Source organism: Capsicum annuum, chromosome 7 (assembly GCF_002878395.1).
Source record: "Capsicum annuum cultivar UCD-10X-F1 chromosome 7, UCD10Xv1.1, whole genome shotgun sequence".
NCBI lineage: Eukaryota > Viridiplantae > Streptophyta > Magnoliopsida > Solanales > Solanaceae > Capsicum > Capsicum annuum.
Window position 1 is genome coordinate 192,548,846 of NC_061117.1, and position 27,676 is coordinate 192,576,521.

General features: G+C 36.4%; 1 protein-coding gene across 1 annotated transcript; it reads right to left on the minus strand.

Moving 5' to 3' along the window:
* Window positions 1–16,720: 16,720 nt before the first annotated feature.
* LOC107878225 (aconitate hydratase, cytoplasmic) lies at window positions 16,721–25,673 on the minus strand. Its single transcript, XM_016725149.2, has 20 exons — window positions 24,842–25,673; window positions 23,897–24,001; window positions 23,514–23,674; window positions 23,327–23,419; window positions 22,768–22,953; window positions 22,417–22,578; window positions 21,421–21,565; window positions 21,176–21,318; window positions 21,036–21,092; window positions 20,817–20,896; window positions 20,653–20,728; window positions 20,321–20,506; window positions 20,167–20,234; window positions 19,953–20,071; window positions 19,720–19,841; window positions 19,209–19,307; window positions 18,649–19,128; window positions 18,433–18,531; window positions 18,101–18,343; window positions 16,721–17,116 (listed from the first exon to the last, which is right to left on the minus strand). Exons 1-20 carry the CDS (start codon window positions 25,134–25,136, stop codon window positions 17,048–17,050), a joined length of 2,988 nt encoding a protein of 995 aa, XP_016580635.1. The 5' UTR covers window positions 25,137–25,673; the 3' UTR covers window positions 16,721–17,047.
* Between the last annotated feature and the right edge of the window lie 2,003 nt (window positions 25,674–27,676).

Sequence of the window (27,676 nt, forward strand, 5' to 3'; positions counted from 1 at the left end):
AGCATTTAAATGTCTCTTTCCCTAAGTTCCTCATCAACACAAGTGTTGATGAGGAACTTAGGGAAAGAGACATTTAAATGCTAAGATGTTTAATTTGTTGTTAATTGATGAGTTGTTAGGATATGACAATTTTTTTTTTATTTCACAAATATGAAGTTTGAAGGATCTGGTGGTAGGATATGACAATTATTCTTTTATTTTATGAAACTTGTTATGATTCTGAGCTGAATCTGTTTCTATCAAATTGATTTGTGGCATGAAATTTGAATATGCAGGGTGTGATCATAGTTGGTACATTGTATGCTTGATATCATAGAATGCATACTTAAAATTCCATCTACCGTATGCATAGTCTATCATTACCCTGCTGGTCGAATTTAAATTGAAGTATTGTTTAATCTACTATGGTTTTATGAAAAATAGTATTTAACATTATACAAAAGTAGAATTATTATTATTTATTCAATATCACTACATCCATGTTACACTTTTTCAAAGAACGGATACTAGCATTATTGCACATAACATTGTAGAATTTTTAAAAACAAAATAAAGTTGATGAAATAAAATAAGGAGGGATGTACACCTTATATATGAAGTAAAAACAAAGTGTTCACACTGATGGCTTACAAAAGTAGCCGTTTTTTACCGTTGAAAAAGTAATTTTTCTCTTTTGAACTGGTGGTGACACTAAATAGACTGTCGTAGATCATGACCTGTGTCAGCCATCGATTTGTATGGTTTACCATAGACTTCCACTTTTATTTGTGCATCGACTGATATCCTGATTATGTGTAGACTACCGTGATTTATGTACACATCTATAGACCATCACATGGAGGTAGTTAAAAAATAAATTATTAAATTAAAAAAATTAAATAGATAATAGTAACATGTTTTGAGGCTGGTGGAAGAAAATAATTAAATATAACATGATTTAAATGGATAATCACATGTTTTGGGGCCGGTGGAAGAAAATAATTATATTAAAAATGATTTAAATAGATGATCTTGAACTGGTGATGACACTTAATAGACCGTCGTAGATCATGAACTATGTCATCTATCGATTAGTATAGTCTATCGTAGACTTACACGTTTATTATCGCATCGACTGATATCATGATTAGGCGTAGACCACGATGATCTGTGTACAAGGTTACATACCATCACTTGGATGTAGTTAAAAAATGATTAAATAAATTATAAATAAATGTGGTGTGGATTTCTACACATGTGAAGGAGTGTAAACAAGTCATATAATCATATTAGAGCTTAGAAAAATTAAGGAGGGTGAATTAAGAAGTGTATGGATGGGTAGTGGTTGAATGCTCAATATCGTAAGAGTAATGTTTAAACAAAGCATAAGTATGTATATAGGATATGTATTGTATTTGATGCCTGCACATTCCACATATTTCTTTCATCATCACCCCTAAATCAAAAGAGTGTGTGCAATTGATAGTGGTAAAACATTTATCATCCTCAATACATACTTGTGCTTTGAGAAACATTACTCTTACGATATTGAGCATTCAACCACTACCCATCCACACACTTCTTAATTCACCCTCCCTAATTTGTCTAAGCTCTAATATGATTATGTGACTTGTTTACACTCCTTAACTTATGTAAAAATTCACACCACATTTATTTATAATTTATTTAATAATTTTTTAACTACATCCAAGTGATGGTCTAAAACTGTGTACATGGATCACCATGGTCTACGCATAATAATGATATTAGTCGATGCGATAATAAACGTGAAAGTCTACGATATACCAAACTGATCGATGGAGGACATAGTGCATGCTATACGACGGTCTATTAAGTGTCACCACCAGTCCAACATCATCTATTTAAATCCTATTTAATTAAATTATTTTCTTCCACCAGCCACAAAATATGTGATTATCTATTTAAATCATATTATATTTAATTATTTTCTTCCACCAGCCCAAAATACATGTTACTATTATTTATTTAATTTTTTTTTTAATTTAATAATTGTCTTTCATAATTTCCAAAATGTGTGATTATTTATTTAAATTATTTTTAATTTAATTATTTTCTTTCACCAGCCACATAACATGTGATAATCTGTTTAAATCTTTTAAAATTAAATTATTTTTTGAAAAGCTGTTATTATTTATTTTAATTTGCCCGATGATCCATCGATTCATGTAGTCTACGATCAACTAATATGTATAGTCGACGAAATACTTTGTATAAAATCTAAACATTAGATTTTACTTTTCAGAAAATTAGTCAAGCCACAATACTGTAACTTGAAAAGGCAGACATATTTGATTCGAGTTTTCAAACAAAGGATCAGAACAAAGATGGCAAACGCACAATGTTAAAAGAAACTGAAACATAGTTGTATTAAAATTGTTCATTGCATTACATAATAAAATTTACATCAAAAAGGGGAAAATGGAAGAAGCTTTCTTCTAACAAGATTCTACAAAGAAAGCTTCTTCAGCAATGAACAAATCAAAAAAACTTAAAAACATATACTAAAATAAAACATTTAAACTAAATTATGGGGATGGTGGGGAGTGATGTAGTCAGGGCCTTCCACTCCAAGGTTTTTCAAAATTGCCCTCAAGAAACGAGCAATTCAACGGAGCTCCCGCTCCAGGTAGATGCGGTCTTAACCCAGCCCATAGAAAAGTCGGTCCAAATCATTCCATAGGAGGAGGAGGTCGTAGTGCCTCGGAGGAACACATCTGATGGGGGTGCAGAGGTATCCTTCTTGGAGGCATTTTTTTTATTTGGGTGAAAAAGAGGAAGAAGAAGAGACGATTTTTGATATTTTCGGTTTAGGAAAAACTGAAAGGTTGCGTAGAAAGAGGGCCTGTACTTATAGACCTGTAGATTACGTCCGTTCATATATCCACCCAATGGTAGGTCGACGTGTCTGACAAGAAAAAACATTTCGTATGCATATACCAGCTATTTTTCCTCATGAAGAGACGTTTTGTGCAGTTTTTTAATAAATGGGAACAGGAAACAAGGGAAATAATGATTCCTTGCATCGATTGGAGAGATAAGCTGGGAAAATGACCAACATAACGTGTTAGATCAGCAATGATATAATCAATACATAATATTTTATAGACCATATATTATATATACCGTAGACTATAGATAGTCTATCTTAGACAAAGCTTTAGGTCGATAATAACTGAACGTTAAAATCTACAGAAATGCACATTCATCCCCCAAAACAGTAGCTTTACAACTGAAGCTAAAAAAGAGCCTATTTATGATTTGATGCCCATTCTACACGTGGTTCTTTTGTGTCCAGATTTCTTGCATATTGAACACCTATTCCTCTTTTTGGACTTGAATGTCTCACCGACGCCCTTAGTGCATTTGACTTTCTTCCTTCCGAGTATGGGATTGTACGGGGGTGGAGAAATTTTGATGTCTACCAATTTCTGTGGCACAGTCCATTCAGTCTCCGGAGGGACCACGTTAATTGCTTCCGAGTATGCGAGGAGGTAACTTTCAGTTTTATAAATTGGCAAAGAGTAGTCGTAGATGGAGTTACCGTAATCTTCACCATTGCTGTACTTTGCTCGCAAAGCTGCCATCGTGTGTTCGCATGGCATTTTCACCAAGTCAAATCTTCACCATTGCTGTACTTTGCTCGCAAAGCTGCCATCGTGTGTTCGCATGGCATTTTCACCAAGTCAAATTTCCAACAAGAACAGCTCCTCTCCAAGAGATTAACCTTGGTAGTAACTCCGTTGCCGAAAACCGTATACTCGTTGAGAATCCCATTTGGATTACCCAAATACAAGGAATCGCTCGCACTCTTATTATCCCTTAGGATCCTTTCCACAGAAGGCACAAATATGTTCTCTTTACCACCGACAAATACATGCCGCTCCCTAAACTTTTCACCAAATTTTTTAGCAATTGAATTGAATATGTACGACACGGGGTACTCCCGTTCATCCATCAAAATCGAATTGAGCGACTCGGCGATGTTTGTGCTCATCACGTCGTACCTATTGCTAGAAAAGTGTGCTCTACTCCATTTTTCAAAACCAAGCACATTTTCAAGGACATGAGCTGCCTTGGGCATTTACTCTTCAATTCCACAAAATTATCGCTAAACTTATCAAAGGAATAAGCCTTTACCGACCGTACAATAGATAAAGATGTTCTCTGTAGTATGTTCTCCGTAGTGTTGATTTACGCGAAGATTTTCAACGAGGTGCCTCATGCAAAGTTCGTGATGTGCACGACTGTATACACGGTAGAATTCATTGGTGATGCTAATATACCTGTCGGAGATGACGCATAGATCTGGTTCATCTTCTATGATAGACTTTAGCTTCTGGAAGAAGAAGGTCCAAGAAGCATCGTTCTTTTTATAGACGACACAAAAAGCAATCGAAAATATATGATTTTTGGTGTCCTGTGCAACGGCGCTCAGTAGAACGCCTCCGTACTTGCCATATAAATGTGTGCCATTGACGACAATTACCTTTCTCATGTGGGCATATCCTCGTATGCAAGCTCCGAATGCTAAAAAGTAGTAAATGAATGATCCATCCATCCGGTTTACCATGATAGAGTAAGAAGACCCGGGATTCAATAACTCCACCATGTGGGAAAAAGCCGGCAAGCAAGCATATCCGTGCTTCGGTGTCCCGCGAATGATGTTCTTCGTAATTACACTTTCTTTCCAACACATCCCATAGCGTGCATTGCAATGCAATTCCTTAAATATAATTATTTGAATTTATCTTATGCTTGGACCCTTACCATCCCGAAAATTATTTATGCATACTGAAGAAATCAATTCGGATGAGACTTTTTTGTGCCTGCGGGTGGCGTTTTCAATGCTGCACGAGTGCATCCCGACATATGCGAAATCTGTTCGAGGTGTCGTACTTTTTTGCCTGCAACAGCCAGCCACAACCACGAGATAAGTATTGCGCCTTCATCAATTTTGTACAACTCTTCTCCATATGATAATCAAAAGACTGCCTCGCAGCTGCTGCGTCTAGTTGCATTTTCAGCTCTTTTTTATCGACGAATGTTTGACCACAAAAGAAATTGGTTCCATCGGTGAAGAAGTGTCCTGCTTGTAATTCCATTTCACGGTCTTCTTCATCATCTTGCGAGTTCGATGAAAAGTCTTCCATATGCATAGAATAATCTTCCATATTAATTGTATCATAGACATCATTCTCGTAATCATTCAAATCGTCGTCGATCAAATCATCGTCGACTGTCGGGCACCGCGGTGGGGGTGCTAATGAATTCAACGGTCCTTCAAAGGACCTCTCAACCACATTTATCCTCAAAATTGGCCTAAAGTCATCTGCATCAGCATCCATTATGTACGTCAGCACATGTACATCACTATTTATGATCGTAGGATTCACCTTTTCCCTCGAATGCATTACATAACTAATCACCACGTCGCTCGGCGCGTAATCTAGATCCCCTCTCTGCATTACGCTTGCAACAAATTCGTCGTACGAAATGTTGCGGGGAACAGGAATGAGAATTGTCACCTTGGTAAATGATCTCTATTTCCAACATTTCGAAGTCTTCACCCATTCTCCCATTAAATCTCCAGAAAATAGAATAAATTCTGCAATAGACATCCTAGAATTAAGCTTCGGTCGATGGTAGATTATGCTTATGGTCATGTCGTGTTGTATGCACGATCGATGACTGGCGAGGACGGGTCGATGACTACGCAGATTTCTATACAAATACTTGAAATTGCAAATATTGCTTGTAATCAATGATTTTTGGGTTTATGGAATAAAGAAATGAACTTGGAGTCGCCTGAGCTGCTGTAATGCACTTTCTAAAGTGGTTTTGAGTAATGTGAGTGATTTAAAGCTTTTTAACAATGGTGGAAAGTGTGTTTGAGAAGATAGGAAACAAATGGGGTAACAATGGATGCAATGGACAAGCTTATGATGTTTGTGGACTAATTTACAGCTGATTGCCGAAAAATAACACCGGAAAAGTGGCCAGAATCGGAGCTTTTTGGTGGGAAAAATAACCACTTTCTATTTTTAGCTTTTGGAATTATTTTTTTAATATTTTTGGAAACCTAGATATTATTTTTATATATATAGTGGTGGATGATGGAGTGGTTTGAAGTGTATTATTAGAAACTTGTGGATGAATTATTAAGTTGGAAGTATTGGGTTAAAGTGAATTATTATAAAGGTTGGGGCTGAAATTGTTAAGTTGGAAAAGTTGGTGGTGAGGTGGAATTAAGTGGGTATTTAGCAAAGGATTTAAAACTTGTGGGTATTTGACAAAATAGATCGGATAAAGAGTCTTTTTGTCATAAAGGCCTAAGTTGCATCTTGGGCTATTTCAGGTTTGCTGGAAGGGGAACTAATTTGAGAAAAATTGGCAAGACTACCCACTTCCAAAACTATTTTGCCATTTACCCACTAAAATTATTTTTGATTTAATTTTTAGGGTTAAGGTATAAAAACTTGGAAAACGTTAAAAAAGTGGGGCCCACAGGTGGACCGAGGAACTATTTCATCATTTTTAGAACTTTGCAAATTTAATATACTACACTAACACCCTACACTTATTTCAATATCCAAAAAAAAACCCTCTCTCTCTCTCCTCTTCAATTCTCTCAACTCCCGTTTAAGAAACCTTCATCCCAAAATTGTCATTTTCGTTTCTTCTTCTTCTCCAGTAGCTAAGGGGTCATTATTGCATCGTAAGGTTAGTTAAAATCAAGTTGCGATCATTTCTAAATCCATTTAAACGGGTTTCTTTGCTAATCGATTCGTAGTGATGTAGGAAATTTAATTTTTTTTCGAATTTGGTTGATTAAGGAGTTTTGGTTTAGTTCTGGTTTTGTTTAATAAAAAAATGTTGAATAGTGGGATAATCGTTATTTGAAGAGTTATTTTGGCATTTTGATTCGATTAGCGATCTGTTTCTGTTGTAGACTCGTGGTCTATGAAATTAGAATGCCCTAGATTGAAATCAACTTTTAGGCGAATGAAATTCTTTTAAAATATGGTTGCTGAAGTAGTGGAAATTGAAAAATTAATAGATAATTAGTTTGATTAGGTGCACTAGTATGATTTTTAGAAATTGTTGTGTATTGATACTGCATGATGGATTTTGGTTCAGTTTTTGAAGTGTGTAGTGAATTGTTTGATGGTGGAAGAGTTATTTTGGCATTTTGATTCGAACAGTGACCTGTTTCTGTCTGTAGACCAGTGGTCTATGAAATCGACTCGTGGTCTATGAAATGAGAATTCCCCAGATTAAAATCGATTTTTAGACGTATGAAATTCATTTAAATATGATGGCTGAAATAGTGAAAATTAAAATATTAATAGCTAATTAGTTTGATTAGGTTCACTAGTTTGATTTTGATACTGCATATTGGATTTTGGTGGGGTATTTCTTAATTTTTTTGGGAGACGGGAGGGGGGGAGGGGTTCATTTGAGCATTGAGTTATTTCTGTTGATAGAGTTGTGGTCTACGAACTGAAAATGAGATATTTATTTTGCAGGTGTAGATTGTTTTGAAAATAGGTAAAAAAATATATCCTTTCTAAACGCAACGCCAATACCGTTTCTGATACTGCTGGTAGCAATAGAAAAAAAAAGCTGAGGCAGTTGGAAATGTCTCAAAAAGAAAGAAAAATAAAGAGTCGGTGTCTGAATCAGATTCGGAGTTAAAGGATATAAGCGACTATGTTGATTCCAGTGAAGATGTTGCCAAGCACAGTGCTAGTGGTGATAGTAAAGAGAGCAAAGATAATGGAAGAAACAGTGTTGATGGGGATAATGATCCCTTGTCCATGCCATCTCTTTCAAGGTTCATTTTCGTTGAGCGGTATGACCTTCAAACTATAATGGACAAGGTCGAATCTTTCCCGACAAAGATATCGATCAGATCAAGAATGGCTACTTATTAAGATTTTCAGCAAGTTCTTGCCGACCAAGAGTTGAAGAAAAGATTCAAGCGGTCTTGTTTCGGACACCCGAGAAACCTGTCGAAATATCTCAAGTTCAATGGGCAGTTGGTCCATTATTTGTTGTTGCGATGCGTCAAGAACGATAAGATGCGTCACGAGATGTGGTTCTGCGTTAACAACAAGCCTGCATGTTTTGGCTTGAAAGAGTTTTGTTTGATCATGAGGCTGAACTGCTCATCATACCCCAGTGAATCAAAAATGAAGAGAGGGGGAGAATTTTTGCTTTAAGGTGACGAAAAACAAAAATATTACGGCGGCTAACTTGCTACACCTGATCAGAGGGAATAAGCTGAACGAGGACCAGAAGTTTAAGTGTTGTTTACTGTGATTCTTGCATACCATGTTGCTTGCAAAAGATTCGATGAAGGTTGTGGACACGAAACTGATTCGAATAGTCGATTCTTTGAGTTTCTTCAAGAATTATCCATGGGGGAAAGAGACATTTCAACTGACCCTGGACTATCTAAAGAAGAAAAGTGACCTGAAGAAGCAGAGGGAAGTATTTGATCAGAAGCAGAAGGCATCCTATGCTCTATTCGGATTTCCCTGGGCATTCATGGTATCTACCATAAACCCTTTAGTGAGTTTATCGTAGATTCTTGTTTTATTTATACTATGTCATAGATTCTGAGTTCTTTTTTCACTGATATACTGCTTACAGGTTTGGATCTACGAGGCCTTCAACGGATGAGCCCTTTCCCATTCCCCGCATCCTCATATGGCACACTACAAAAAGTGACCAGATAATCGAAGGCGACCCATTCAAGTACAAAGGAAAAATTATCGAGGTATGAACTTATTTTTTATCATACAATAATAATACTACTATTGTATCGAATGTTATGTAATTGTTAATTGATATTTTGTAGAACGTACACCAGTACATCATCCCTACTCTTCGTGAAACGAAGATGGATTACATGATTTTCTTTGATCCATATATGGACGAGGTGAAAATAACGTTCTCGATGGCTTAAAGAAAGAGTTAGAAGGGGTGACTATACTTATTTCAAATGAGGACAGTGATGATGATGAGGATTTGGGCGGTAACCCCGTTAAAGTACACGTTGGTGATGATGATACTCCGAGTACCTCCAAAGATGCAAAGGGCACCTCATCCCCCGAGGATCTTCATAAGTATGTTGTTGCGCTCGAGAAGCGGTGTTGGATATTACTGCCTATATTAGAGAGAAAAGACTGAAGAAAAAGGAATAAGATGAGCGACAACATGAGTAAGGTAATTTCATTCAATCAATAATTGGTGTTGTTAATGAATTTTCAGCTTTAAATATCAGCAACACTTTGTAATATGATGATACAGTGAATGTAAACCTTCGTGAACCGGAGAGGAATGAAGAAGGAGAACAAATGAGCAAAATGGATGAGTTGACCTCTGTTGTGGCGGGAGAGGAAAAAGAATAAGAAAAGAAGGATGAAGAAGAAGATATATGCCAAGAAGAAAGTCCAAAAGAAGTAGCTGCATCAGAAGCAGAAGAAGAAGCTAAAAAGGAAGCAGCAGTAGATGTTGAGAAAAAAAAGGGTGAAGAAGCACCAGTTGAAGAAAGTCCAAAAGAAGCAGCTGTAGAAGCAGAAGAAGAACCTGAAAAAGGCAAATATTGAGAAAAAAGGAGAAGAAGGTGAAGAAGCACCAGCCGAAGAAGTACCAGCTGCTGCAGATGCTGAAATAGAAGGAGAAGAAGGCAAGCATGAAGAAGCAGCCGAAGCTGCTGAGAAAAAAGGAGCTGAAGCTGACCAAAAAGATTTGGTCATGGATATCGTAGGTGAAATCAATAGTAACATTTGTGTTGATGAGGAAGACAGGGAAAAAGATATTTGAATGCTAATATTGTTAATGTGTTGTTGAATGATCGGTAGTTAGGATCGGACAAATATTTTTTTTATTAGAAACATTGTTTTATTTTATGGTAGTAGTTATGATTCTGCACTGAATCTGTCAGTGGCATTGCCATTTGAATATGCAGGGTGTTGTCATAGTTAGTGCAGTGTATGGTTGATGTCATACAATGCATACATAATCTTTCGTATACTGCTTGCATGGTCTATCATTACCGTACTGGTCGGTTTTAAGTTGACGTGTTGTTTGATCGACCATGATTCTATCAAAAATAGTATTAACATTATAGAAAAATAGAAGTATTATTATTTATTCAATATCACTACATCCATGTTACACCTTTCCAAAGAACGAATACTATCATTATAGCACATAACATTATTTTTAGGCCATTCTCCCTTTCTTCGACCAAAATTAATTTTTGTTTTAGTTGATCCCTCTCTATTTTGGTGTCATGTAGCAACACTTTAAAGTAATCCCTCTGTTCTTCGGATTCTTTGAACAAAGTCATGAGAAAATCTTTATTTTCTTCGCATTGTTGGAGCCTTTGTAGTAGATTAAATTTTGCCAAGCCTTAAAAATTTGATGTCTCGGGTCCCGGACTCAACGTTGATGGACTGGTTGGAGGTGATAGCTCATCAAGCTATTTAAAAAGAGAGCATGCGCCACTATCCTAGAAAAAAATAATATTACATAACGACTAACTTAACACACACCGCTTACATTCGCAATTGCACAATTATAAAATTTGCGACCTGAATTTGAGTCCATGCGTGATGTCCTCAGGGCAGCCGCATTCCCACATTGACAAATTAGAGTATTTTTAGAATTGGATGTTTGAGAGGCTTGAGACATTGTAGAATTTTTAAAAACAAAACAAAGCGAATGAAATAAAATAATGAGGGATGACCGACCTTATATATGAAGTAAAAATGAAGTGTTGACACTGATGGATTATAAAAGTAGTCGTTTATTACCGTTGGAGAAGTAATTTTATTTTTTGAACTGGTGGTAACACTTAATAGACCGTCGTAGATCATGGCTTATGTCAGCCATCGATTAGACTGGTCAATCGTAGACTTACACCTTTAGATATGCATCGATTAATATCCTAAGTATGCGCAGACCTTATTGATCGATGTGCACTGCCATAGACCGTCACTTGGATGTAGTTAATAAATTAAAAATAAATGTAGTGTTGATTTCTACACATGTGAGTGAGTGTAAACAAGACACACAATCATATTAGAGCTTGTACAATGTGAATTAAGGAGTGTGTGGATTGGTAGTGGTTGAATGTTCAATATGCTACGAGTAGTGTTTGTCAAAGCACAAGTATGTATTAAGGATATATATTGTATTGAGGATGATGATTGTTCAACCACTATCAATTCCACACACTAATTTGATTTAGGGGTGGTGATAGAAGGAGTATGTGGAATGTGTAGTCATCAAATAAAATATATATCCTTAATACATACTTATGCTTTGAGAAATATTACTCTTAGCATATTGAACATTCAACCACTATCCATCCACACACTCCTTAATTCACTTTGTACAAGCTCTAATATGATTGTGTGTCTTGTTTACACTCACTCACATGTGTAGAAATTAACACTACATTTATTTTTAATTAATTAATTTATTTTTTTAACTACATTCAAGTGACGATCTATGGCAGTGCACATCGATCAACGTGGTCTACGCATACTTAGGATATCAATCGATGCACATCTAAAGGTGTAAGTCTACGGTCGATCAGTCTAATCGATGGCTGACATAAGCCACGATCTACTACGGTCTATTAAGTATCACCACCAGTCTATAAACCAGACTAATCGATAGACCCTCAAGATTATCTATTTATTTTAATTATTTTGTTCCACCGGCCCTAAAATATGTTATTATCTGTTTAAATCATTTTGAATTTAATTATTTTATTCCACCAGCCCCAAAATATGTAATTATCTGTTTAAATCATTTTTATTTTAATTATTTTGTTCCATCAGTCCCAAAATTTGTTATTGTGTGTTTAAATCATTTTTAATTTAATTATTTTGTTCCACCAGTCCCAAAATATGTTATTGTCTGTTTAAATTATTATTAATTAAATTATTTGGTTTCACCAGTCTCAAAATATATTATTGTGCGTTTTAATTTAACCAGTGACGCATCGACTCACATTATCTACGATCGACTAGCATACAGGGTCAATGAATGACAGAGTATATGATTCATGATAGACTATATATCACTTTTTACTGAAACTTGGAATTAATAAAGTCAAACTAAAGTACTGTTAATTGAACGAGACATACATATTTGAAATTCGTGTTTGTACAGAAGAATAACTGCCACAAGAAAGAAAAATGAATCATAACAAATGTGGTAAACATAATGTTCAAACTGAAATTGTTCATTAAAATGAAACTGAAACTTACATTAAACTTGTTCATTGCATTACTTGATAAAATTTACAGCAAAAGGGGGGAAATGGAAGAAGCTTTCTTCTAACAAAGTCCTACTGAGAATGCTTCTTCAACAATGAACAAACCAACAAAAACTTAACAACATAAATAAAAAAAACAATAAACTAAATTGTGGGGATGATGGGGGGTGATGTAGTCGTTATCGTCCATTCCAAGACGCTCCAGAATTGCTCGGAGGAAACGAGCAATTCGTCGGAACTCACGCTTCAAGTAACGGCGGTCTTCTCCCAGGCCGTAGAATAGCCGGACAAAATTATTTTGAAGTAGAAGCAAATCGTAGTGACGAGAGGGAAACGTCTGATTGAGCGAAGGGTAATTCTGCAACCAGGCATGATTTCTGATGTTTTGGGGAAAAAGAAGAGGGTTTCTGATGTTTTGGGTTTAGAGACAAGTGAAGGGTTACGCAAAAATAGGGCATGTACTTATAGACCTATAGATAAAGTCCTTTTATATATCCAACCAATGGTCAGTCGATGCGTGTAGGAATAGAAAACATTTGGTTTACGTATACCAGTGATTTTTCTTGAGAACAGACGTGTTTACAGCTTTTAATTAATTGAGAACAGGAAATAATGATTCAATGTATCTATTAGAAAGATATGGCGGTATAAATACCTACATAGCTTGTTTGATGATTGATCATATAACAAATATATATTATTTAATAGACCGAGTTAAAGATATACCATAGAATGTATGTAGTCTATCGTAGACAAAGCTTTATGTCGATAACAACTGAACGTTAAATTCTACTGAAATGCACATTTATACCCCAAAACAGCAGCTTTACAACTGAAGCAAAATAAAGCCTATCTATGATTTGTTGGTCATGCTATACGTGGTTCTTTTGTGCCCAGATTTCTTGCATATTGAACACTTATTCCTCCTTTTGTACTTGAACGTCTCGCCGAGCTCTTAGTGCGTTTGACTTTCTTCCTTCGGAGTTTGGGATCGTAGGGGGGTGGAGAAATTTTAGTGTCTAACAATTCCTGTGGCACATTCCATTCGGCCTCTGGAGGGATAACGTTAATTGTTTTCGAGTATGAGAGGAGGTAGCTTGCAGCTTTATAAATTGGCGAAGAGTACTCGTAGATGGAGTTTCCATAACCTGCACCATCGCCATACTTTGCTCACAAAGCTGCCATTGCATGTTCGTACGACATTTTCACCAAGTCAAATTTCTGACAAGAACAACTCCTCTCCAAGAGATTGACCTTGGCAGTAACACCATTGCCGAACACCGTGTACTGATCGAGAACCCCATTTGGATTAGTCACATACAAGGAATCGCTCGCACTCTTGTTATCCCTTAGGATTTTTTCCGCACAAGGAACAATTATGTTCTCTTTACCATCGACATAGGCATACCGCTCCCTAAATTTTTTACCAAATTTTTTAGCAATTCAATTGAATATGTACGACACGGAGTACTCTTATTCATCCATCAAAACCGAGTTGAGCGACTCAGCGATGTTTGTGATCATCACATCGTACAATTGCCCAGGAAGTGTGCTCTACTCCATTTTTCAAAATCAAGCACATTTTCAAGGACATATGCTGCCTCGGGGCAATTATACTTCAATTCCTCAAAATTCTCACTAAACTCATCAAAGGAATATGCCTTTGTCACGGCATAGAATAGATAAAGATGTTCTCCAAGTGTTGATTTACACGGAGATTTTCAGCAAGGTGCCTCATGCAAAGTCCGTGATGTGCACGACTGTATACCCGGGAGAAGGCATTGGCGATGATAATGTGCCCGTCGGAGATGACACATAGATCTAGTTCATCTTCTATGATAGACTTCAACTTCTGGAAGAAGAAGGTCCAAGAAGCATCGTTCTCTTTATCGACAACACAAAAGGCAATTGGAAAGATGTGATTTTTGGTGTTCTGTGCAACTGCACTCAGCAACACGCCCCCGTACTTTTCATACAAATGTGTGCCATCGACGGTAATTACCTTTGTCATGTGGGCATATTCCCATATGCAAGATCCAAATGTTAAGAAGTAGTAAATGAACGATCCATCAATCTGGTTTACCATGATAGAGTATGAAGACCTTGGATTCAACAACTCCACCATGTGGGAAAAAACCGGCAAGCAAGCATATCCACGCTCCGGTGTCTCGCGAATGATGTTCTTCGCAATTATATTTCCTTTCCAACACATCCAGTAGCTTGTGTGGCAATGCAACTCCTTGAACACAATCCTTTGAATTTCACTTATGCTTAGACCTTTACCATCCCAAAAATGATTTACGCATAGTAAAGCAATCAATTTGGATGATATTTTCTTGTGCTTGTGGGTGGCGTGTTCAACACCACACGTGTGCTCCCCGACATACTTGTATATGTGAAATCTTTTTGAGGTTTCGTACTTCCTTGCCTGCAACAACCAGCCATAACCAGGAGATACGCATTTCGTCTTCAACAATTTGGTGCAGCTCTTCTCCATACGATAATCAAAAGACTGCCTCATCGCTGCTCCGTCTAGTAGCATTTTGAGCTGGTTCTTGTCGGCAAATGTTTAATCGCGATAGAAATTGATTCCGTCGGAGAAGGAATGTACTGGTTGGGATCCCGTTCCACAGTCTTCTTCCGCATCTTGTGAGTCCGATGAAACGTCTTCCATTTGCACACAATCATCTTCCATATTTATGGGATGATCGCCATCGCTCTCGTAATTAATTATTCAAATTGTCGTCGACTGTTGGGCACCGGGGGGGACGGTGATGAATTCATCGATCATTCGAAGGACCTATCGACTACATTTATCCTTAAAACAGGCCTAAAGCCATCTGCATCAACATCCATCATGTAGAAGGACACACGTGCATCATTATTTATGATCTTAGGATTCACCTTTTCCCTCGAATGCATTAGATAACTAATCACCACGTTGCTTGATATGCAATCTAGATCTCCACTCTGCTTTACGCTTGCAACCAATTCGTCGTATGAACTGTTGCGGCGAATAGCAATGGACAGTGTCACCTTGGTAAAAGATCTCCATTTCCAACCTCTGGGAGTATTCACCCATTCTCCCATGAAATCACCTGCAACCAGAACAAATTCTGCAACAGACATCCTAGAATTAACCTTTGATCGACGGTAGATTAAGCTTAGGGTCTATGTCGGGATGTATGCACGGTCGATGAATGATGATGACGGGTCGATGACTGCGCAGATATCCGTACAGAAACTTGAAAATGCAACTATTGCTTCTAATCAATGGTCGTTGGGTTTATGGAATAGAGAAATGAACTTGGAGTCGCCTCAGTTATTGTAATGTACTTCTAAAGAGTTTTTAACTCATGTGACTGATTTAAAGCTTTTTAACAATGGTGGAAAGTGTGTTCGAGAAGATAACAAACTAATGGGGTAAAATGGATGCAATGGACGAGCTTATGAGGTTTGTGGACTGATTTAGAGCTGATCGCCGGAAAATAACGCCAAAAGGACGTCGGAATCAGAGCTTTTTTTGGAGGGAAAGAACCACCTTCTATTTTTAGCTTTTGGATTTATTTTTTTATATTTTTGGAAACCTAGATATTTTATAATGGTGGATGATGGATTGGGTTGAAGTGTATTATTAAAAACTTGGGGATGAATTTGTTAAGTTGAAAATATTGGGTTAAAGTGTAGTATTAAAAACATTGTGGGTGAATTTGTTGAGTTGGATAAATTTGTGGTGATGTGGATTAAAAAGGGTATTTGGCAAATTTTTCACAACTTTTTAATAAAACACAATAATTTTCAAAAGAGCCTTTTTGGCCAACTTGCCCAACTAATTTCCCCTGTTAATGTTACTTTTTAATAAAACACAAAATAATTTTCAAAAGAGCCTTTTTGGCCAACTTGCCCAACTAATTTCCCCTGTTAATGTTATGATTATATAGCAAATTATGAAACCTGAGTGGAACATCATTTTAATGAGAGCTGATGTTAGATTTATATAGCATTGGGCTCTAACACCTCGATAGCTAGTTTTTGGGGAGTGTAGATCTGCCAGAGCTGTATCTCACTAAATCTAACATTGCTAAGTGCGGTACATGCCCTGGCTGCTTCGTCACTCTTTGTATACCAGGTAAAAGTAAAATGAAATTGAAACGAATTTTCTCCTATCACCATTTCCCAACTGAATTGGAATCTGATTATATCAATCAATTCTGCTCCATTTCCCGGTTAACTTGGTTCTCTAAATGACGGTGTTCATCTTGTAACACCAACAGATAACTTGCATATGTTCCATTCTCTTTCAAATAAACGTACAACTATAGAGGAAAATATGTGATCCTCTTCAGCCCCCAACTTCTGAAAAAACTAATCCAAAACAATAAAATAAAAGGCAGAAAATAAAACTAAGAAAGAAAACTTTTACTTTCACCGAGTAGCAGCAATCTCAATAAAAACTAGCTGTAAGAGAATCACAATATCAATTTTATTACCAAATAATGGTATAAATGCTATATGCTCGAAAAAAGATTGGATTGACAGTGCCTTGGGAAGTAAATAAATAACACTTTGTCCGGCAAAAGGGACATGAAAAAAGTTTTTAAATCCTTTATTTCCTTCTCAAGTTTCTCTATTGAGAAGATCCCTCTCTTTATGCTCTGTCATCTTTCCGCAATTAAGTAGGCAGCTTGTAAACGTGGTCGAAAGATCAGTTAATCAAACTGATCCTCATTGCTTTGTCAACTGACGAATGACATATTGAAGAATACCTCCATGGTTGAAATAAGCCAACTCCACCTGTACAAGATAAAAGCAGCTCTTAAATGTCGATCTCTTGCCATGAACTAATGAATGGTGAAAGAGAAATTATGTGGGATATTTCCGGCTAATTGTGATTTGTGAAAGTATGCAACGGGAATATGTGGACAACGCATGCACGATTATTGAGATCCTATCTCTATCTATATCGTCTTGTGTGATTTAAAAGTTAATCAAAGTGACAGATTCAGATCTTTCATTTCTTATTTGAGCATTGAAGCTAGTGTAAGAAGGGACAAGTGGTTTCCTCCTTTTTTTGAGGGTGATGAAAAATATTCTTAATTTGTACTCCACATATTTGTCACTGAATAATCGTGAATGCAAACGTTGATCTACTACAACAATGCACACCATGGTTTACTGTTCAAAGAACAATAACAACTACTACAATGCCCCAATCCCAAACGAGTTAGGTAGCTATATGAATCCTCATTAGCCATGCCGCTCTGTGCGACGTCACAATCCAGTAACCATGATTTACTGCCCACATGGAGTCTGAATTGTCCAACGCTCTTTTTAGTTGAGTACTCTAGATCTTGACATCCTATCTTTCTTATGACGATGCTTCGATCCCAAACTAGTTAGGGGTGGCTACAAGAAACCTCTATATCCAATTGGACACATTGCGCATTCTACTACTAAAATAATGTATTAAACACTAAAAAAATGATATTGACTTCGTTTGTTCAAGTACTCTAAAAAGACCCACAAGATTTAAGTGCCCCAATTCTTTAAGGGCCCTAATTTAAAAACACAAAAATGGCATTTTATTTCTTTTATTTTCCTGTTGTTTGTCTCCTTTCCTTCAGCACTATCGACGAATACTTGCATAGACTTATAATCAACACTGTCAAAGAGGCAGCATTTTTGTCATGCAAAGCAATGGTCATATCAACATCTTTCACACTATGAAACACCAGGAAATAAGATCAAAAACTGAAAACAAAAGAGAGCTAGGTGTACCTCAGTGTCAAACCGCACTGTGCAGGTGAAGGATTTTCCAGTATCTGTTTGTACAGTAACGTCTTGACCTGGGCGTATCTCACTAATATTTTCAGGAAGATCAATGGTATATCGCTCGTGACCTGTCAATCCAAGCGTATCTGCATCCTCCCCAGCCTTAAAACATAGAGGCACGATACCCATTCCTACCAAGTTGCTGCGGTGAATCCTCTCGAAGCTCTTAGCAATTACAGCTTTAACTCCCTGTTAAATTGTTTTTTAGTTAGGAAATCCTATGATAAAAAAGAAAGACGGGATCACCCAATTCAAGAAGAAATGCTCAGGAAACCCACCAACAACATTGGGCCCTTGGCAGCCCAATCTCGGGAGCTTCCACTACCATATTCAGCTCCAGCCAAGATAATAGTGTTTTGCCCAGCGGATTTGTATTTCTGAAGGCATCATGTGTTTCAGAAGTGTCAACATAGAACAGCAAAAGTGAAATGCACAATGCAAACTCCATCTTTGATGAAAATAGGATTTGAACAATTAAGAAACATAGAAAGTACCATTGCAGCATCAAACACAGATAGCTTTTCTCCTGAGGGAATGTGGACAGTCTTTGGACCAACTTCTCCATTTAACAGCTTGTTTACAAGACGGATATTGGCGAAAGTACCCCTAGCCATAATTTCATCATTACCACGACGGCTACCATATGAGTTGAAGTCTTTGCGATCGACACCCCGCTCCATAAGGTACCTAGCAGCAGGGCTATCTTTATGAATGCTTCCGGCAGGTGAAATGTGATCCGTAGTAATACTGTCACCAAAGTTCAGCAAGCAGTAGGCATCCTTCACTCCATGGGGTCCAGGAGGATCCATGGTCATACCCTTGAAATATGGTGGCTCATGAATGTATGTAGATTTAGGATCCCATGAATACAGCTTTGATGTTGGCACAGATAATTCATTCCACATGGTATTTCCCTTTGTAATAGCTTCATAAGTACTCTTGAACATGTCTGGCAGTACACTTGATTGAACAACCTAACATGGAAAATCTCATCGTAAATTTACTCATTTCATTATTGATCATGGGTACATAAAGCACATTACTGAATACATACCTCAGCAATTTCTTCAGTAGATGGCCATATATCCCTGAAGTACACATCCTTACCATCCTTACCCTTTCCAATTGGATCTTTCTCAAAGTCGATGTCAACCTGCAAAGCATTGGTAGTTCTCATCAGAGACATAAGTACACATGATAATGAACAATTAATTTTGATGAGTTAAACATCCATGAGTATCTTTAATTTATTAGAGACCAAGACCAATATCAGAACGTGCATGAAAATTCAACGGGGAATTTAAGTTTGGAGCCCTTTTTCTGTTATTGTGTTTTGCTCCCAGAAGTAATGCAGCTTGCACCAGGCTGAGTAATGTCTAAACATGTTCCAGGTGAGTCATTTATGTCCCTACCTAAAGCATGACGCCTTTCACTTACTAAAAGCCATAATCCTTTTTAACTAGAAATATGTTCTTTCCTCCTTTCACTAACTATAAAGAATAACAATAAGGTCCAAGTAATTATCCAGATAAATCCACCATATAACTCGAGTGCATTTTACTTACAGTGCCAGCAAGAGCATAGGCAACCACCAAAGGAGGGGAAGCAAGATAGTTTGCTCTTGTCAGGGCATGAACACGCCCCTCAAAGTTTCGGTTTCCGGATAGTACAGCAGCAGCAACAATGTCTGCACAATACATACATTTTGAATTAGTCAAACAATATAGCGAAATGATCATTGACCTAGACAGCGTCCAGACAGTAATGTTTTAAACCATAATAAATTGTATTGACTTGCCATTCTCTGATATGGCAGAAGCAACAGATTCATCCAAGTCCCCAGAGTTCCCGATACAAGTGGTGCATCCATAGCCAACAATGTTGAAACCTTGCTGATTTAAATATTTTTGAAGTCCACTGTTTCATTCAGAAAATAACGTATTACAAAGTTTTCAAATAACAATGGTCTGGGTTAGTAGAAACTTTCTCTTTCAGAAATTTCCAATCAGTACCTCTTGAGCAAGTATTTTGTAACAACACCAGAGCCTGGAGCAAGGCTTGTTTTAACCCATGGCTTAACCTGGAAATTAATCAGGAACCAGGATTAAGATGGCATGCCTAAACCTAGAATCAAATGAAAAGGCAAGTATATGGAGTAGAACTAACATGTAGACCCAGCTCAGAAGCCTTTTTAGCAACCAGAGCTGCTCCTAGCATAACACTGGGATTGGATGTATTTGTGCAACTTGTGATAGCAGCAATCACAACGCTGCCATGTTTGAGCTCTGCAGGTTGCCCGTGGAAGGAAAACTTAGCTACTTTATCTTGCACCTCTTTTGGCACTGCAAATCCCTGCAGCAATGTAGAGCAAGTTGGGTTAGAATTTCCAGAAGTCAGAAGCTGGGATTGGATACTTCATAGTCTCACATATATTTATGTTACAAGATGATCAACAAAAAGCACTAAATGGTAAATATCAAAATGAATAGCTCGCTCACCTTGAATCCAACTTTGTTATCTAGGCAAGCATGCCAGTCAGACTTCATTTCTTTCAAAGGCACACGGTCATGGGGTCTGTAAAGGATTAAAAACATGTTAAATGTACCAACCTTATGGGAGATTTTGCATCTTAAATCAGAATTTATCCAAGCAGGAAAAATACCTCTTTGGCCCAGACACACATGGTTCCACATCAGCAAGGTCTAGGTTCAAATAAGAAGAGTACACTTTTTCTGTTTGAGGCTGAAACAATTTTTTGAAAAAAAAATGTAAGGGAAAGTAACAATGATTCAATAGATTAGATCATCATCTTCATTCCTTCGCCCAAAGGATTCTCATACTGAAACTAGAGTAACCACATGTGAGGCAGGATAGGAAATACCTCATTATAATCGACAAACATATTATTTGCACGGAGATATGCCTCTACCATTCCAACCTAATTTTTGCACAGAGGGTTAGCCACGTATAAAGAACTTTCACACTCTATCTTCACTTAAAAGCAAATGTCTAAACACTTACTGTTTCATCACTTCTGCCTGTTAACTTGAGATATTGCAGGGTAACATGATCTACAGGGAAGAAACCCATTGTTGCACCATATTCAGGAGACATGTTTGCAATGGTGGCCCTGTCAGCCAATGAAAGCTCACTCATTCCTTCACCTAAATGAAAACAGACAAGAAGTCAAATCCTTGTCTGGTAGATCTATCAACCAACAGTTAAACTATTTGCATGAAAAACTTAGTCAATGTTTAAATATCTACCATAGAACTCAACAAACTTTCCAACAACACCATGCTTCCTCAGCATTTGAGTGACAGTCAGCACCAAGTCAGTGGCAGTTACACCATTTCGCAATTTCCCTGATAGCTTGAACCCAACAACTCCAGGCAACACCATGCTCATTGGCTGTAAGTATGCAGAAGAAACATTACAAAGGTGTCATCCTAAGTGCAAATATCAGAATATACATCAGAGTATTTTCCCATGAGTGAATAGAAACTAGACAGCAATTCTTTTTTTTTACTAGACATAAAGCAAATTAGAAGAACAGGCAAACAGCAAAACCACAGGAAAGGCAGGATTGTTTATCACTCAAATTAAGTGAACACGGTGCATGAAATTCTAAGATGAGGTAAACCAACATCTTATTCAAACTTGATCCGATTTTTATTGGAAGCACGAAGACTCATGAACAACCTTCTTCATTTGGATGACTTCATGAATCACCAAAGTTCACTATCAGGAATGCATAGAATTTTGGGAAGAGTCCAAAAAATGGAATTAAAAATGGGTCAGGCGATGCAATTTAAAACCATATGTACAGAAAGAAGAAATACAAGGTCAGATAAATGAGGCAAGGAAAAGTCCTACATAATCCACTGTCATGTGCCTCGCTGATCTAGAGTATTAAGTGTAAGGAACAACTTCACTCCGTTGCTCCGACTTGGCACGATTATATACTCCTGCTTAATCTCTAATAAGGGGAAAATATTGCCAACATCTTACTTCTTAAACTCATGTAACTATATACACTGATTTATGTCCCTCCATTAACTTCTACATGTGCCAGTCATGCCATTCATGGATATTCTACACTAAGAAAGATTTGATGAAGTGCAGAGATGGATGAATACTGAGTCACAAGGACAAAGTGGGACAACTTAGCATAAGAGCATAGCTATCTAATCTTTGAAGCAAGAATAAACCAGGATTCAGCAAGGGATAGAAGGATGATTATGGCACTCATAGTTTCATACCTGGCCAAGCATTGCAGCTTCTGCCTCAATACCTCCGACACCCCAGCCAGCAACTCCAAGACCATCAATCATGGTGGTGTGGGAATCTGTTCCGACCACACTATCTGGGTAGAGCAAGCCTTCCCTATTAAAGACAACCCTTCCAAGATATTCAAGATTCACCTATAAAGTCACAACATTGTTTCAGAAGCGGAATCTCACTCCATATCCACTAATGACGGAAGTTAAGTAAGAACAGATAAAGCTATGAATTCAGGATTCAAGAAATAGCTAAATCCCATCACAATTATCACATTCGATAAATCCCGCAGCACAGAAAGAAAAGGCACATTCAGTTTTCATGTTCAATACCTGATGCACAATACCAGAACCAGGTGGAACAACAAGCATGTTCTGGAAAGCATTGGATCCCCACTTAAGAAAGGCAAATCTCTCCTTGTTTCTTTGGAATTCAAGCTCCATATTAGCCTGGACTGCATTTTCTGACCTTGTTACATCAACTTGAACCGAGTGATCAATAACTAGGTCGACAGGGACCTGAAATGACATTCGAGAAAAAAAATCACCTTGAAGTGGGATGATAATCATTCATGAGAAGAACATTAAAAGACTTGTAACCAAGGAACTCAAACATATAAGCATTAGCGATTAATGAGACAACATATAGTAATAATGCAATTCAATGCTTATGAACTGAAGTAAATATAGGCAACTCACTAAATGAAAGTCAGTTTGACTTATCAAAAAATATATATAAAAGCAACTGACAAAATTCCTCTATTTTTGTGTTTTAGCATTAAGTATCACTGTTATACAGAGAACTCAAATGTTTTTGTTATTCATAAAGTTGCTGCATTCTTTCTGCATAGTTCAAGACTTTTCCATATGCACTAACTAGAAAGTATCATACCAATGGATTGATCTTGTCAGAATCACTGCCAAGGTTGTTCATGGCATCACGCATGCAAGCAAGGTCCACCACAGCTGGTACCCCAGTAAAATCCTGCCAAAAAGACAAATCAGTCAGGTCCGAGGTCATCACACTGCATTCTTTTTTCCTTCTTCTTTTATATGGAAGACATGCAAAGGCCCAATACCTGTAACAAGACACGGGCCGGCTTGAAGGGTATCTCCACAAGCTTAGGTGCAGAGTTTTCCCAGTCAATAATCTTTTCAACATCTTCCTTTTTCACTTGAAAGTTGTCACAATTACGGATTGCTGATTCGAGAAGAATTCTAATAGAATATGGTAGCTTGTCTGTCACATAGGACAAACCAAGAAGTCACTAAACAGTAAAGAAAGTAACAGATCAAAAAGGGCAGCCCAGTGCACTTAAGCTCCCACTATGCGCGGGGTCCGGGGAAGGGCCGAACCATGAGGGCTTATTGTACGCAGCCTTACCTTGCATTTCTGCAAGAGGTTCTTGAACCCATGATCAAATTGAATATAAGATTCTTGAAATAAATATTAGACGGTTACCAATCCTGGGATCGTTGAGAGCAGGTAGACTATAGAACTTTCCGAATTCACCACCTCCAGGCTTTGGAAGAGCAGTGAGGATTCCCTTAAATGGATTCTCTGCAGCTGAATCCATCATAAAAAAAAAAAGGAATCAGATTCTTGATTTTTTTACTAAGAATTGCTACCAGCAACTTTAAGTATTACTTATCATCAATAGTTCTTTTAAGCTTTTGTGAAATATCCGACCACAAACAGCAAAGTATAAACATGAAATATCTTGGGTCAACTTCAAAGTCTCCTCTCATTGGTCCCTAACACCATGTTCATAATGCCCATTATTACTACTCCCTCCCTTCACTTTTACTTATCACATTACTTTTGCTTTACCAAAATCAATTTGAATAATCTTCGGAGCTAAATTAAATTAGATTAATTAAATATTTAGCATTTAAATTTTAAATATTCAAAAAATATACAAAAAATATTATAAATTGCAATCAGTCTTACATTAATATATGATCAAAATACATATTAAAATATTGATCAAAGTTTATACTGTTGGATTTTTTCATACGTAAAACATGATAAAGTAAAAGTGAATGGAGGGAGCATTTCAAATAAGGCATATTCTTTGGATTTACATTTCCAGATTTCTCTAAACAAAACTCAACAGATGACTAGTCAAAAACAAAATTACACAGAAAACAAATCTAGATTTACGAGCCCTCCATAAGATCAGGAACTTTTTTTACCCGACCTTTATGCATCTTCGATAATTCTAGCACCTCTTGAATACCGAAATTCAAACTAATGACCCTAATTTTTATATACACTTGTCAAATATTTTGAATTGTTATTTACCTAGTATTTCGTATCCAAAAACTTCACAATCATCAAAATTAAAATATTTGACCCTCGAATTCCAAATTGTGGCACATAAAGTAAGTGAAAAGACGAAAGTACCCATGGTAGCGAGTTTGCGATGGAAACTGTTAAGAGCAGGAGCAGCAGTCCTGATCTGAGCAGTCAAACTAATCGGAGACTTCCAATCAACACCGTGACTCCACCGCGTCACGCTGCAGCCCAGTGACCGAAGCGTCGACGAATAATAATAACAACGCTGCTGATGACTAACCCCTGCACGAATGGACGGCGCGTGTGCAGCACTCGAAGTAGAAGCGAGTGGCCTTGAACAACCTGCTCTCAATAACGAAGAAGCAGCGGAAGAAGAGTACTTGCGAGCTGTATTACTATACATGACTACTCCTCCAGTATTTATACTAGACTAGATCACATTCAAAAAAATATTACTATCCGTTTTTTTGTTTGTGCCTCGGGATGTGTGCCGGCAATTTCTAGAAGGAGAAAAGAACAAAAAGAGGAAATTGCTGAAGATGGAGATGGTGACGAAGATGATAATAACAGAAGAGAATTATGGAGGATGGATAGATAGACTGATTGAGAGAGGAAAATGGGTTACGGTAAGAAAGTGCCCCAAGGTGCGCGGCATATGAAATGGAGCTAAATAATGCTTTGGCTGGCTATGAGTTTATATGCTGTTTTTTATTTTTTGTTTTTTTTAATACTATTAAAGAGAGTGAGGGGCGAAAGGTGATAAATATACTAGTAAATGAATATGATTAGGTCAAAATTGTCTATTTATGCGCTATTCCTTCCGTTCTTATATAAATCGTGTTTAGTCTGTAATTATTTTAGATAATTAAAAAGATGCTAATAATATTTTTTAAATTTTATACTTCTTTTAATGAAAAGTAATTTATATAATAAAAAACTACTAATAAAGAATAAGTTATTCTTCTCCAAACTCTACATATAATGTAATGCATCGAACTATCTTCTTTTACTTTTTAAGTATTTAGTAAAAACATATCTTATCTTGCAAAAATAAAAAATTTATTAAAAAGTATGTCCAAGTTAAAAGAACATTTATGTAAGAACAGAGAAGTACTTTATTTTGACATTATTTTTTGAAAAAATGAAAATTAGAAGATACTTTTGGCCTTTGAAAATGTCCATTTGTCTACGTATCTTTTATTTCCTATGGAATATTATTCCTTTTACTCCTTTTAACCAAAACAGAAAAGGAAAGCTTTGGGCACTTAAAGAAGCTGCTTTCTATTGAGCAAAAATCAAAAAGAAAATATTCTTATATTCTTTAAATTAACACTATGAATTTAGAGTTAAAGATCACATACAGTTTTTTAAACAAATTTCATGTTCTTTGTACTAGAGGTTTTTATTTTTATACATAATATATTTGTAAATATTATTTTCATTAATCATTTGTAAGTGATCAAAAAAAATTAATTTCTCAAGTAAAAGCTCATGAGTTTTGATGAAAAAATTAGATATTGTTTTGCTTATTAATTGATAGGGTAAAAGTTTTCGCACATATCACCTTCTCAATCTTTTCAAAAAAGAAATAAGGTTAATTTATATATCATGTTATCATGTTATCAAAATTTTACTTGTGAAATTACATTAAATACTAGTTATAAATGTTGTTCCAATTGCTGTGAAAAAAGAATGGGTTGATTATGAAAAGTTTTGCCCATTACCACAAGATGTAATAAGGAAAAGGAAGTGAGGACACTTAATTTGGGTTGAATAAATATATTTTCAATCAGAGTAAATAATGAGGGAGTTTTCATCAAGCTTGCAATGTAGATAAGGAAAGAAATTAAAATAAATTACTATTATTCAATGGGGCTTGTGGCACACTTTCATAGGCCCACAAGTCACCGGTGTAAAATTGCATTAAGTCCTTTCATTTCTCCTTACTTTTCTTTTTCACCCCACTATTTATATTTTATTGCACAATTATTCAAATATTTGGCCCCACAATAATTTTTTAATTAGTTATTACATCATGTGTAATACTTTAATGTGAAAACAATTATTTAACTAAAAGCCAGGATTAAGCGAATGAAGTCCTGTGTTCACTGACCGGGACATAAAAGGAGACGAATCATTATCTTCCATAAAAAGATAGTATTTGGTTAAAAGAATTGATTCTTCGTAAAAAGATGAAGGACGAAGAGAAAATATACACTTCCTGGTCCTAAATTATCTACAACCAAAGGCGTGTTTTTATGGAAGAAAATAATTTTAAATTTTTTCATAATTTATATTAGTAAAATATTTTTTAAAAATAGTTAAATTTCTTTTCAAAAAGATCTTAATTCTTAATAACATAAAGAAAATAAATTTCATAAGTAACATTCGAAGTACTAATTATCACTCTCTCACCCTTTATTAACCGTGCGCTTACCCCTCAAGCATAGGCTCCTGGCTCTTGATCCATAGCATTGGAATAACCTAACCTTACCCCCCAAAACTTGTAAAATATTTCTCTCCATACCGGACAAACCCTTAATCTTTTTGTAAGGAATGAAAAAAAATACATTATACATAAATTAAAATATAAAAAACGAAAAAGGGTCAAAAATATTGAAATTGGTTTTAAAATATCTTTCGTTAATTTACTGGGCCAAAAATACTCTTCAAGTATTGAAATTGGTTCAAAAATATCCCTCCATCTACTTTTATGGCCCAAAAATACCCGTACAATTATTGATTTTTTAAATCATAATTAAAAATTTGAAAAAGGGTCAGAAATACCCCTCAATTATTGAAATTGATTCAAAAATATCCTCCGTGAATCCATTGGGCCCAAAATACCCCATACAGTTACCTTTATGACTCGAAAATACTTTTGCAACTAACGATTTTCTTAAATAATAATTTAAAAAATTATATTATATGTGGCAGCTTTCA